The sequence below is a fragment of the Caloenas nicobarica genome, chromosome 12 (assembly GCF_036013445.1).
Source record: "Caloenas nicobarica isolate bCalNic1 chromosome 12, bCalNic1.hap1, whole genome shotgun sequence".
Lineage (NCBI taxonomy): Eukaryota > Metazoa > Chordata > Aves > Columbiformes > Columbidae > Caloenas > Caloenas nicobarica.
Genome location: NC_088256.1, coordinates 7,123,164 through 7,137,567, shown reverse-complemented (window position 1 = coordinate 7,137,567; position 14,404 = coordinate 7,123,164). Strand labels below are relative to the sequence as shown.

Genomic DNA, 14,404 nt, shown 5'->3' with positions numbered 1-14,404 from the left:
TTAATATCATTTAAAGACAACAATTCCAGCTGATTAAAGATACAGACTCAGCACAGATTTATACAGTGGCATTGTTTCTTTTTCCCCCCTTTGCCCTCTCACATCCTAAAAATTTCTGACGTTTTGTTTGCTTTTTCTGACCACTAGCAGGATATTTTAGTGGAATTACCTAGTGTGGCTCCAAGACCTCTCTGCTAACCAGTATTGGTTATTTTAAACCAGGATGATGATTGTTTCTTCCCACTTTTCCGCCTGGGCACACTCACTTCACCAACAGCCCGTCACCTCGTACCTTCCCCAGATCACTCAGGGTACAGCACTGATCTCTGTGGCATCTCCTCATAACTTCTGCCTATTGCAAAAGCTGCCTGTATATTCCAAAGTCTTGATTGTTATCTAGTTTATATAACTGGTATGGAATCAATTACATAAGCCAAAAAGAGGCGGGGGGGGGGAAATCCTTTCCTCTTAACCCACAGCTGCTTAGTTTCTTTATGAAAAAATAGGATTTTTAACCTGGTCAAAGGTTGTACAAAACTTTCCGGAAGTCGAGGGATTCAGTATTAGGGGATGACCCTTATTTGTAGGCTCAGTGGCTGCTCCAGGTAGCTCAGCCGTGAGGCACGGGTTTCTTCGTCAACCGTGTATTTATCAATTCTTCCCCGCACTCTGTCTCTGGCCATGTGGCTGCTGGGAAAGAGTCTAACAAAGAATAACATCAATTTGTCCAGCACAGGACAGTTTCCAGATTTCCCCGAGATCCTTTTTTTAAGCCACTGCTGCCTTTGGCTCCTTTCTTCACTCTGACACCACAGCAATTCAAACAATAGGTCCCTCGACAGGTAATAGTTAAAATTTTACGCTTGAGTGCCTTCAGAATTTAAAGCAAGGCAGCATTCACGTATGGAAAGAGAGCTCCAAACAAAACTAAACTTCAGATAGCTAATTAAAGAAACCAAATCGCCACATCCACTTCTCACAGGGGAAACTAAGCCCAAGAGGCAGAAGTTTTAAGTCAGGATACAAAGAAAACTTCAGCTGGATCCAGCCAGTGTTTGCCTTGGTCAGTCTGCAGTTTGGGGTTAACCCTTCATGTTTGCTTCTGGTGGCTTAAACACTTTACTACCTTCTGAATTTCAGAAAATAGGCCTTTACAGTCAGGAGGAGGTGCTGTCCTGGAAAGGACATGCTCCTGGATGGAGGCTTTTTTCTGCGACAAATAACAGAAGATAAACGTTACAATTAAAGCTCTTTCAGGGTTGATTAAATATCTGACCAACAACAGTACTTGAAATTTAATCACAAACTGAAGGTCTCCCCTGAATATGGCTAGGATTAATCAAATGTCGTTAACACTGTGTTTTCATGTTTGAGTAGAAACATTCTTGCATAGCATAATATTGACAGCAGTTGTGGGTTGGGTTGGGGTCCCAGATCCCTGGTTAGTGCCAGGAACGGTTCTCAGCAGCTCAGGGGTCAGGGAGCACAAAGCACAGCTATGGGAGGCAGAGTTTCTCCAGCTACGACCATGACACATCCTTGGCTCTTCTTTTTTTTTCATATAGGGGAATGTTTTAGTTCTGTTTTAAGCTTGAACAGATGAAATCTATCAATGTTTGTTTACTTCCATTTGTCCCCTCCCTCCTCAGTTCCTTCTCCTCTGGGAGGAATAAGAATAACCTTGCAGAGACTCTTGTTTTTGGCATCCTCTGCTCGTTACACACATGCCAATTCCCTGACTTCCACAGGAATTTTCTGTGTGTAACTTTAATGCCTCAGGATGAGAAAAGTGACTTGCTCAACTCTGCAAATATTTATTAAAAAAGCACGAGTGCTTAGCACTGACATGACACTGTGTGGATCGTATCTCACTAAGGGCTGCGGTTCAGGGTCCCAGCAAAGCCCGTGCAAGCTGAGGACATTCAGCTTTTCCCAAGAAAGACATTACCCTGATGCACCATCTCAAAATAAACACTGTCATACCTGCAGATACAATCTACAGACACTCTCAGCAAAAAGGCTTTCCCACCTTCAACTGGGGACTGTAATTTCCCATCTTCCTCATGCTGTCAGAAAAGTGTTTTTATTTCAGCACAGTAGAATGTGGGGTTTTTTATTTTGATATATTTAAACTATTGCAACAACTGCAGCTGATATAAACTCTGGCTCTATGAAAAACTTGAATATAATATCTTAAGAAAAACATTTGACTTATCTAGAGTTTGGAGCAATGACTTTTAAAAAACAAGCCAGGAGGCAGATGGAACGTATCCTAGCTAACTGCCTCACTAGATTTGCGCTGCATATTTTGTCTTCCATCCTGAGAGCTCTAATTCAGAACAATTCATACCATTTTATTGAGAGAGATTAAGTTGGGTTAACACTGGGTACCCAAAAAAGTACTTCATGCATATTATGTTTACACAAGAGACGAGTTTAAAAGTCAATACCAAGCCTACCAACAAGTCAGTTCTCACCCACAGAACATAAACTGCATGAGCTACGTACCACAAAGAGACGCATACATTCATGAGATTGTTTTTAAAACTACGGACGCATCTTATTTTCCCCATAATCCAGGGTTTTACCTCAATTTGCACCATATTACAAGACTATTTATAAAAGATTCGTATCATTATTTTCTTCTCACGTTAAGTGCACTGATACCCGGAGCCATCCAGACTGATGGAAGTTCAGTGGCAGCTCCAGAACGTCCGAAATGACAAACGTGACCACGCGCATCCGGGCTCCGACAACACATTCGCAACCTTGAACGCGACTGCAGAACAAACACACTTACAACACACACTGAGAAAAACACCGGATGCAAAGAGCCCTCCCCAGTAGCTGCATTGCTGGAGGTCGCTTTGGAAAGACGAAGCGGCTTCACCAGCCCTCGCGAAGCCCCGAGTTGTTGAGAGGGACGAGAGCTGGTGGGTACACACAACTCTGCTCCTTTCCAGTTGCTCTTCTCCAAAGCTGTTGTCCCTCAGCTACAACCCGTAGTGCCCTAGAAGGCCCTTGCCACTGGCTACATATCCCCAGCAGCACCAGAAGGTGCTCCTGTGCCTTACTGGGTTATGTGGGGGAAAAGAAAGAGTCAGTGCAATTGCAAGCAAGTGTTTGTTCTTCAGACCACAGGCCACTTTCCTCTTTGTTTCCTGGTGGGTGGGGAGCAGAAGACCTAGATCCTTTCCCAAGCAAGAAAACAATACAAGAAAAACATGAAAGCCTCCACATCCCTAACTTTGCAAATGAAAAAAATAAACTAAAATTTCCTTTCTTCTCTAAAACCATCCCTAAACAGCAGCGAGTCTGATGTGTAACACAGGACTCTGACACCGATTCCGGAAATCATCTTATTTTTGCCATGTCTGCTGTCGCCGCAGGAGGCGAGGAAGGAAAACCACCCACGCAGCCATCAAAACAAGCGAGGGGGGAGAGCTCAGAGAGATGGGAGCACGGGCTGTAAACCACAAACACGAAGTGCCTGGCTCCAAGGAGACACCAGGGATTCGCTGCAGCCGTTTCCATGGACCACGGGGCTGGTGGCACTCGGGAAGGCCCAGCCCAGCGTCCCCAGCGCTGGCACTTCCACAGCCACGGCCTCCAGGTTTCACCCACACTCCTGGAGCTTGCGAGGGGACGGCGGACGAACGAACATAATTCTCTCGGACAAAGTCCGTAGTCAAAGACTGGTGCAGTTGTTGGCAACAAATGGACACTCATAAGACCGAAAAGAATTTAAACAGCTGGCTCCTTTCAACACGAGATCAATAAAACCGGTAATCCAACTGCACAGGCGTGCTTCTGGTGCTGCAGGAAAGACGGGGTAATCTCTTACCCAAAAAACCCCACAGAATACCTAATGGAGACAATCACAGACTGGACTTGTGCAATTTAGCTTCTTCCCTCCCTGTATCCTTTTTCTTCCAGGAGCAAGAGTCTAATTACTCTTTGGCCTCTCCTCCTTTCATCTCTTGAGGATTTGAATACAAGTCTACAGTCAAATCACTCTCACAGTCTGCACAGCCCCGGCCTGAATCAACGCCTGGGTGATCCTGAACACGGCATTTGCCTCCATCGTTTTACGTTCGTAGCCTCCAACGCTGTCTCACAGTAAGTAACACTGTTCACTTCAGCTGTACCTTAGGCAGAAGGACTCCTGGACAGAAGCGACACGTGCGTGTCCCCACGTTTGGTGCCTACAGCTCATCTTCGTAATTACAACCCCCCCGTGTGTCCCTGCCCAGCCCACAACTCACCAGGACAACATTCACACTGAGAAAGACGACAGAGAAAGGGCGTCTTTCCCTACAAGACTTAAAAATACAGCAGAAAACTGGTGCCGTAACTACTACATTATGATTTCTGGGGTGAAATTCAAATAGGAGGCCAGACCAAGACTGCAATCATCATATTTTGGCCTAAGTCTTTAATTATACACTTCCAGTATATTCAGTTATCTCTGCTTATGGAAACCACGGCAACGAACCACCCCAAGCCAGTCACCTTTACCAGAGTACAAACACAGGACTTTGCAACCCATGAAACACACCAAAGATAACGCTGAGCACTAACTCATGCTGAAGAACCCATGGAGGGCAGCTCGGCAGCCACACTTCCCGCTGTAACGCCCATGCCCAGACTCTGGATGACACACGTACACGGGAATTAAGTGAACTTCACCCCAAATCCCTTGAAACATACTTGTCGAATGCTTTTGCTTAGACATGAGCTTCATATGATATTTTTTCCTCACAGATACATACCACTGAATAGGAACTTTATGGAGAACAGTGCCCTGCGGAAACATTTTATATGCTGCGGTGTGGGAAATTATACTGCACAAGAAAGTATGACTTTGCCAATAGAAGACCACAAAATTTGGGCAGCCTCCAAGACTTACAGCCTCAGGCTGGGAGGTGTGAAGAAATCCCAACCCTTTCCCCTTCGGTGGGAGACGACGCTTTCCTGATCTCACAAAAGCTTCACCGGCTTACAGAAATGGGGCAGACGCTTTGTAGGAAAGAGGAGATTTTATACTTATTTCTGGTTTGCTTCTACTCAAGCAAATTAGCCTTTTAAAAAAAAAAACCAAAATAACACAGTGCTGGGTGTCACCGACCATACAAAGGAGGAGTGAGAGCCCTTCCAGGGCTGATGTTAGCCAGTTCGGTCGCTTTGCTGGGAACAGCTTTGACTCGGTTCCATCTCCCTGTAACAACCTCCTCTGATGTGGATTTTCCATTCCCCAAGTGGGTTATTTCACATTCAGCACCCAGAAAGGCTCCTCTGGTCCTCCGAGCAAAGCCTGTCTCACAAAAGGGCTTAAGACCCACAAAAATTACTTGTTCCCAGCAAGCACATTTCCCTCCCGACAGGTGCCCCTCTGGCTTTAGTCTGAAACATCGATTAAAATTCTTATACCAGAAAGAAAACAGCCACCCGGTGAGGTACTTGGCTGGTCCCTGCCAACAGAAACACCCTCGGTGTACTCAGTAAACCGAGAACGTGCAAGTCCTGCTCATTACCACAAGATTACTTGAGCTGCACTAGCTTTAGACACAGGCACGAGTATATGTGTATATATATATATGTCATAAAACTGGCAATTATGTGCATGTTATGCTCAAATTCCACAAAACCAGACTATGCCAATGCTATATCCAAATTCCACAGTCCAGGATGCACAAAGGAGCCTAAAAGGCAGCAGTAAGTCAGAATCGAGCCTTGTAATGTATACAATCCACACACGGACGAGGCAGCATCGCAGAAACCACTAAGTAATAACTAAAAACCTAATTTAAAAACAGGAAAACATAGTCAGGATCGAGATCAGTGGCTGCATCCCTGGAGCTTAGTATCACCACACAGGCAGAAATCAATAACTGCCTTCAAGAGGTCACTGATAAAAATCTATAGCAACCGAATCGGTCAACTTGAAACCTATTAACAGCTGTATTAGAAAGAAAGAATTACTTTTTCAGTTTGCTAATGACTGCTTCTTTCCTTCTAGATGATCGTTTTGTATAAATCCAGGAGAACCCTGTTGGACCTCCCCCTTATGAATGAATTACTCAGGATTTGAAGAGTCTCCAGATAATCATCTGCTTTTCAGAATCAGCACCAGCATGTCCATGTCGGCATCGACATCAAGATTAGCAAAAATGACATGGGAAGAGAGCGACGGCAGGGACACGCGAGGTCCACACTCCTGCACTGTCTGCACTTCACCGCGACAGGGCTCAGCCTCCATCATTAGAGCTAAACGAGGGGTTCCAGCATCACAGTCGTCAATGGCAGAGCTTATCAACGTGGTATTTTATTGAAGATCGCAGATCAGTGACCGCACCGAACTGGAGAAGGAGAATCCAGTGTTTTGTTTGGGTTTGGTTTTTTTTTTCTCTCTTGTATATCACTGTCCTGTGAAAATTTGGGAACCTGCTTGTGAAGCACACAGCCTAACAGTGGCATGAAAAGTCATCACATAGCCACGGCTCAGTCTCTTTATCTGCTTGCGGTAAAAGTCACTGACCATTAACAGCAATAGCTGGCATTTTCCAAGACTGGCATTTCGTAGCTCTCCAGCACATTCATACCAAGCGCGACAAAATCCCCCGGGTTTCAGATTCAAGAGCATCTTTCACACACACCAAACAGAAACCAAACGATCTTGGAGACACTAACCACTCTGAGCTACATCTGAACCTCGGCACAAAAATTTTCGTTTGCTGGTTCATTTTCCTTTTGAAAAACACTGACTTCTGCCCGAGCGCTGCCTACATGGCACTAGGGCCATCAGAAGCAAAACGCGGGTGTTCCCACCAGGCAAGAAACTGCGGCTCCTCGGACAGCGGCCACACGCGCCGGCCACTATTAATCGCTCCACGTAAGAGGAATAAATTCATCAAAACCTAATGCTGACGTGATGGGTGACACGATTTAGAAATAAATTGCAAGAATAATAATTAAAAAAATATGTTTGGCTTTGCCTTCCCATGGCAGGACGAGGGGCGCCGCAGCGTGTCAGCCTCTCAGACCCGGCACCGCCAGCCCGGGTGCGGGGGGGACACAGAACTCACAGAACAAGCTGCGAAACCACGAAGGAAATGACATTTTATTCGCCACGGCCAGCGGCAGCACGGCACACACACACCTCCCTACAAGCTGCCCCAGCGGCTGCCCCAGCGGCTGCCCCAGCCTCCCCGCCCGCCGCCCCCGGGCCAGGGGAGCCGGGGGGAGCCCGCACCCCGCCCGGCCCCCGCGCCCCCAGCCTCCCGCCCGGTGCAACTTTCCCGGGGCGCCCCTTACCGCCGTGGAGCCGGAGGAGGAGGCGATGTAGACCTTGATGACCATGCTGAGAGCCGAGGCGGCGGCGGGATGCGGAGCCGGGCGGGTGGGTGTGTGCGGGCGGCGCGGCGCGGCGAGGCGAGGCGAGGCGCGGCCGGGGCTGAGGCGGCGGGCGGGAGGGAGGGCGGGAGGGAGGCGGCGGGCGGCCTCGCCTCGCCCCGCCTCGCCGCGCTCACTGGGCTGCCCGCCCAGCAGTCAGCGCCGCCCGGCCCGGAAGAGGGAAAAATGGTTAAAAAAAAAAAAAGAAGAAAGAAGGGGCGAGCCGAGTTCTCGACGAACCACGCGAGACGTGCGCGGTGGGGGCGGCCGCGTCACGGCGGCGCGAAGCCCCGAGGAGGGGCCGCGGGGCCGCCGCCTCAGGGAGCGGGGAGAGGAGCGGCGCGGCGGGGGCCGGGGCTGCCGTGGCAGCGGCCGCGTCCCCTCAGGGCTGGGCCCGACCCAGCCGTGCCCGGGCAGCCCCGAAACCCGCCATCCCTGCGCTCGAGCAGGGGAGCCCGGTTCCCCGGCTCCGTGTGAGGGCACCCGGCGGCCCCTCGCCAGCCCGGGGACGCTGGAGCCTTGGGCTGTCGCTTGGAGGCCTGACAGAAGTTTGGGGTGCGCAGATGTTACTGTGCAATGATATTTAGAATTAAGACTTTCCTTTTAAAGTTCCAGCTTGAAAGCTACCGGCCAAGTGACGCGTCGGCCCATGCCAAAAGACAGACTGCTTGGGCATCCAGTCGAGTTCTTCGCCTTCCCAAAATTATTGTGAAGGATCATCCACACAAAGCATAAAAAAGCCATGTATCACTACGGCTACCGTGGGTTTTCCCACTCACCCTCTGCTTCCCTTCCCTCGCCTGCTCTCATCTGTACCACGGCCAGGGACTTCATGTATTTCATCATTTGTATTAATTAGAACCACTGGATGAGACCTCAAAGAGTTCTTAACTGTTATAGTTGTGGTGACACATTGCTTCGGGAAATTTATATTCAGCACCTGCCTTCCACATGCCTCTGTTACTCCAAATATTACCTTAATTACATTTTAGTATACATTCTGACAGCAACTTCACAGAAAAATACTTATAAACGTAGCAAGCTGAAATTTTACCACGTACAAGCTAAGATGAAATAAAGATGTTTGTTCTGTTCTTGGCAAAAAGGAGAAGGGTATTTCTGAAACTATTTTCCCAAAGTAAGCCTTCCTGTTTCAAATTATGATTTTCTAACCACACACATGGACCAGATGACCTTTGAAGGTCCCTTCCAACCCAAACTATTCTATCATTATATGATTTTTTTAAAAGCCTGTTGAATTAAAAGGTCTACTGAATTAAGTCACTTATATTCATTTTATTAATTTGCCAATAGTAAGAAGAACGAAACTAGCTGGAGGATGACATGCCTGATTTTGATATTACTTATGATACTTACCTGAATCTTTGAGACTGTCGTGAGATTTATGTATGTTTTGAAAAGGCAATAAACCAAAATCTATTTAGGATGATGGTACACAAAATTCCCTGGTTCAGGGAATTTCAAAATTTAATAAAATAAATGGTGTACTTTTTAATCTTTTTAAAACAAACTGAGTTAAGTCCAGGAGATTACAATTCTTCAAGGAATGTTTCTTCAGATCTGTTTGTACAGCCCCTTTCACAGCTGCTTGAGAAATGCACTGATAATTCCCATTTCCCCTGATGCACCACGCTCTGTGCCGGTCTGTAATCAGATTTATGGCAAGGAACATGAGAGGTAGATACCACGGCTTATCAGAAAGAACGAAAAAATGCAGGTGGAGAACAGGAAAGATGATTTATTTGAACTTTGGGCTCATCGGTCATTCGGCTGGCGGGACGCCTGCCCTCCTCTCCTCTTTGCAACACCCTTCGGCTCCTCTGAGCTGGAATTCTGAATGAGCTGCACCTTGTCTTTCTGCCTACTAAAAACCTGCTGTAATCATTACTCTCAAAAGTGCACTTTAGAAAGCATTTTATCTTCATGAAAGAAGATTTATTGAGTTAAGAGCAATACACGAATTGGGTATTATTGAAACGACGAGGTTTTCCTGACCCATAATAGTAAATTTTCTACTCTATTGGCAGAAAAGCACCATGTTTTCTATTCCCAGGCTACTCATATAAAATCCATGGTATTATTTTTGTTCTATTAAACAGTTGTGAAGTGTTTAATTATCCTTCTCAAGATAGGCCAAAACCTCAAACAAACTGAACAAATCGATATTATGCCTCTAAGAGGAAAATCTCTTGTTCTTGTGCAGCCAACAAAATAATATGTATATAATATTCAGTGATGGTTGGTGTTTCCTCAATTCCTTCCTGCACTTGCTGTAGCCTGTGTTTGTACAAGTCCATCTTGTCAGGCGGCATCTTTTATTGCTGGAAAAATTAAACAGTTGCATTTTGGTTTGCATTATTTTATATATTATGAAGCCGCGACACTGAGGAAGTGGCAGCATGAGCGTAACTGCTCTCTGATGCAGAGCCCAATGGATTGGCCACCCCAGAGTCATCCGGGGGTTTCAGATAAAAATATTGCCAGTAATGGCAAAAAAACCCCTTGCATTTTTCTTAAACCACAGACAAGGATGGGGGCTTCTGAGCACCGGAAAATTAAGCTATTTTTAAAAAACGTAGTAGAATCTCGCAATGAAAGATATTACACTAATCAACTGCAAAATCGCTCTTGTACAAAGGGTCAGGAAGCACATGTGCTCCAGAAGCTCAACAGCTGCTTTGTAACCACGGAGAGAAATGCATCCAGAATTCAGTCGCAAATATTTGGCCAGTAACATGAGAACGTGCCAGGTTCCGTTCTCCGATTGCACTTGTACTATGGTGAGAGAAGACGATCCAGAACTGCCAGAACTCCTAACATGGAGGAACGTGTGATCGGTAAGAAATGTCAGCTCAGCTCTCTCAGCGCTCAATCAGAAATCCATTTCTCATTTCCAACCCCAGCCTACCAAACCGGCCAATAAGCGGAGCCAGGCGGCAAACGGTGACTCCGAGCGTCCCCTGACTTCACCCATGTCCTGCCACAACTCCTGGGGAAGCCCAGGACATCCGCTTCTCCTCCTCCTCCTCAACTGGAAACAGAGCAAGGCCAAGTTTCCATGTTTTCATACAGAATATACTGTGATATACAGACCTGCGGGATAGGAGAGCTGGTTTTTTGTTGGTTTATTGTTTGCATTTGGTTTTGCTGTTTTTTGTTTTGTTTTTCTGGTAGAGGCAAAAATAAGTGTCTGCATCTGAGTAACTGGCAAATGTTTTTCAGAAAGTTCTCCTTGTAGATGCTATTCGATTGAAAACGTTCTATTTTTTTTGCAGAGTAGGCAAGATACCCTTTTTTTTGAAGCATTTATTTTGGTTTTCACGTTGCTTCCTTTGACACACGGTGTGAATTTAGGGACAGGCGCTGGACTCGATGATCCTTGTCCCTCCGACTGGGGACATTCTGTGATTTTGTGAATTCTGCATGACGCGGCAGTGGGTGCACGAGGGAGTAAACCACGGCGCACAGAACGTGGCGCTCAGTGTTAATTGCTTTTTGTCTATTGATTACCTGTACTGTGTACCTGTATTCCATAAAACACAACGTAAAGCACCTACTCGGGGCGTGCTCGGGCGTTCACCGACCCACACGCATCCCTAGGGATATTAAATGGCAAGAGGCGGCTCAAAGCGAGGCTGCCAACACTCCCCCGCCGTGAGAGCAGCTCAGTGCGGCCGCGGGGGCGGAACCCGCCGGCCCGGCCCCGGTTCCAGCCCGGCCCCGGTTCCAGCCCGGGCCCCGCAAGCGCCGCCATGGCCCGCGCGGCCCCGCCGCTGCCGGCCGGGCGCGCCCCCTGCTGGAGAGAGGCGGCAGCGGCCCGCGCCTCGGCGGGAAGAGGAGGAGGAGGAGGGGGAGGGAGGAAGGAGGAGGAGGAGGAGGGGGAGGAGGGCAACGGGGGAGCGCGCTACGGGGGCAGCGAGCAGCTCCCCCTGCGTTTGCCGGTGCCTTTGTCAGGGCGGGGTTTCCCGTGGGGCGAAGGCGCAGGGCTCACGGCAGAGGAGCGGTGTGCGGGCAGGGGCGCGGGCTGTGACGTGGAATCACACAATCACCAAATCGTTTCGGTTGGAAGAGACCATCGAGGTCATCGAGTCCAACCATAACCCAACACTGGCGCTAATCCATGTGCCAAAGAGCCTCATCTAGACGTCTTTTAAACCCCGCCAGGGATGGTGACTCCAGCACTGCCCTGGGCAGCCTGTTCCAGTGCCCCACAGCCCTTTGGGGAAGAAATTGTTCCCCAGATCCAACCTCAACCTCCCCTGGCGCAACTTGAGGCCGTTTCCTCTGGTCCTGGCGCTTGTTCCTGGGGAGCAGAGCCTGACGCCCCCTGGCTCCAAGCTCCTTTCAGGCAGGTCAGAGATCAGAAGGTCTCCCCTCAGCTCCTGTTCTCCAGGATGAACCCCCAGCTCCCTCAGCCGCTCCCATCACACTTGCGCTCCAGCCCCTCACCAGCTCCGTTCCCTCCTCTGAGCTCGCTCCAGCACCTCAAGCGCTTTCTTGGCGTGAGGGGCCCAAAACTGACCCGGGGATTCGAGCTGGGATGTGCAGTGCACACTCAAAGTGAACCTCCCAGCAGCAGGTCCCGCGCTGTGACGAGCCGGCGGTGGGGAGCAGCCTCGCAGCGGGCGCGTGCGATGGCATTTGGATGAAACCAAGCTGGAGGGTGACTCCAGGTACACACACAGCGCACTGCGGCAGCTGCGCAGTGTACGTCGTGTGGGTCCTCTGCACCAGCTGTTTCACTTTACAGGTTTGTTTGCATTAAAGCCAACTACCTGCCAGGATCGCTCTGGGCAGCTGTGCAATCCTTACCCAAGACAAAGGCCGGGCAACCTTTTCAAATATTTTTGGCAAAGTACACCTTATGCATTAAAAAAAAAAAAAAGAAAAAAAAAGACAAAACCCACTAAACTGAAGCTAGAGGTGCCAACTAGTCCAAGAGCTGGAGGTTCTATGTGTCTGCTCCAGCACTACGTTTGCACCGGCACTGAGACCTCAGCAGAGGTTATGCTCTTGCCAGGGCCACCTGCTCGGCCAGTGCTGGGTATCGGCAGCCGGACCCCAGACCCTGCTCCAGCTCCCTGCTGCTGCCTGCACCGCAGCCAGGCTGACATGATTAGCAACAGCAGTGTCACAGGACTCAGCTACAGCAGCTGGCACAGGGATTGTCACCGTTCCCTGCCCCGGACACCTTCCCATCCCTCTGCTGACTTCTGCCCGTGCACAACTGCCCCCTTAGTGTTTAATCTCTCATTTTCTTGTGCTCCGGACTGGCCAACCATCCTGCTAGCCCTGAGCCCCTGGCCAGCCCTGGCTCTTCCGAGCCCTGCACGTGTTCCTGACGTGCACTTAGTTACCCTGAAGTACCCAGAACACTACAGGTACCAGAATTTCAGCCAGAATAACAGGAATACAGAATAACAGAATAACTCCTTTAATGCTGTTTTAGGGCCGTTTGTTCAACTGGGCATTCTCAGCGAGCTGCTGCCCTCTGAGAAGATGCAATCCACAAGTCTGCCAACAGCCTGGCCTGGTCCCTGCCTCCCACTGACTCAGGACCTGGGCTGGACAGAACACATTTTTGTGTTCTGAACGCTAAATCCTGCCTTCCCTGAGCCCATCCAGCAAGAAACCTGCAGTTCCTCCATGCTGTGAGCTCAGAGCCAGCTGAAAGAAGGGGAAGTGGAGCTGCAAACAATACGTGACGCTTTCCGCGCCGTTGTTTGAAGAGAAGTTTTGACATAGTTGGAGACAGCCCGTGAATTCACAGCGGCAGAGGTCTTGGGGTTTCCTAGGACCAAGTCAGCTTCGGTCAAAGGGTTTGCTCACAGGGTTGCTCTCCTGCTTGCCTCTCATGTTCTGGGCATTTTCAAATGGCTGTTGGAAAGACTTGTTAAAAAAAAAAAAAAGTGCTAAAGGCTTTGTAAAACTTCACGGTGTTTACTTAGTCACAACCCTCTCAGGTGCGGAGCCTGCTCAGGAAAGGATGTGAAAAGCCAGTAACATGGGATATCTCCTCAGGTTTTGTGCAGACCCGGTTTTAGAGGAGGGCTCGCACGCTTCTGCGGGTGCGGCGAGGACCATCTGGCAGTGGTTAGCATGTCATTATTCGCTTTGTCGATTTATTCTAGCCCGTACCGATGCTTCAGCGCGAGACAGATCCTCAGGCGAGCTTGCGAGTTCCTGTCTGGGAACTTCCTCAGCCTCCTCCACAATAAACACAGATGCAAAAAAACCTAATTTGGGTTGTCTGCTCCAGTATTGTCTTTTCTACATATTCCTTTTATATCTCAATAGTCGATTCATTCTAGAAAATGTCTTTCAGGCTTCCTGCTCCTGACAAGACTGAAAAATGACTTACTATGCTTTTTAAGTCATTTTGCTGGTTGTGTCCCCGATTCTGGTTTTCACACCACCATTTCTGCATTTCAGTTGTTTATAAAATTTTCTGGTTTCCTCATTAAAATGAAAATCCAACTTTTTGAAGGATGGCTTTTGTTTCTGATGGCCTCCCATGTCTGACCTTTTAGCCACGTTTGATTTTTTAGCCATTTTTATAGCCATGTTTGATCCTCCTATGTGCTTTTTTTGACAGGTGATACGCATTTGGTCAGAGCTTCCAATGTGATGTCTCCATGCTGCATAAAACCCTTTTATTCTTTTAGCTACCACGTTCAGCTTTTCTCAAGAAGCTGCCTCACTGTTATTGGGTTCCCCTTTCCAAAATTAAGAACAAGAGGGGATTTCTTTGGCTTTTCTTGCTCTGATCAGAGTGGTGACACTCAAGTATGTAATGGTCACCGATTCAAAGAATGATTAGTTAGGTCCTGCTTGCTGCCCTCAACCAAATCAAGAGCTGCTTCTCCTTTCATGGCTTCCCTGACCAGCTGCTCCATAAAAAGTCATTAATAGTGTGTAATCATTTACACTCAGATGTAACATCTGTGCGGGCTACATAGAGACACTGGACATTTCCCGTCGCAATTTTGTA

General features: G+C 48.3%; 1 protein-coding gene across 1 annotated transcript in view; it reads right to left on the bottom strand.

Annotated features, from left to right (window-relative positions):
* The window catches only part of SH3BGRL (SH3 domain binding glutamate rich protein like), a 32,777-nt gene extending 25,330 nt beyond the window's left edge, over positions 1-7,447 (bottom strand). Inside the window, exon 1 of the mRNA XM_065643007.1 lies at positions 7,315-7,447. Coding sequence (XP_065499079.1) covers positions 7,315-7,359 — 45 coding nt within the window. The 5' untranslated portion in view covers positions 7,360-7,447. The remainder of the gene's footprint in view (positions 1-7,314) is intronic.
* Between the last annotated feature and the right edge of the window lie 6,957 nt (positions 7,448-14,404).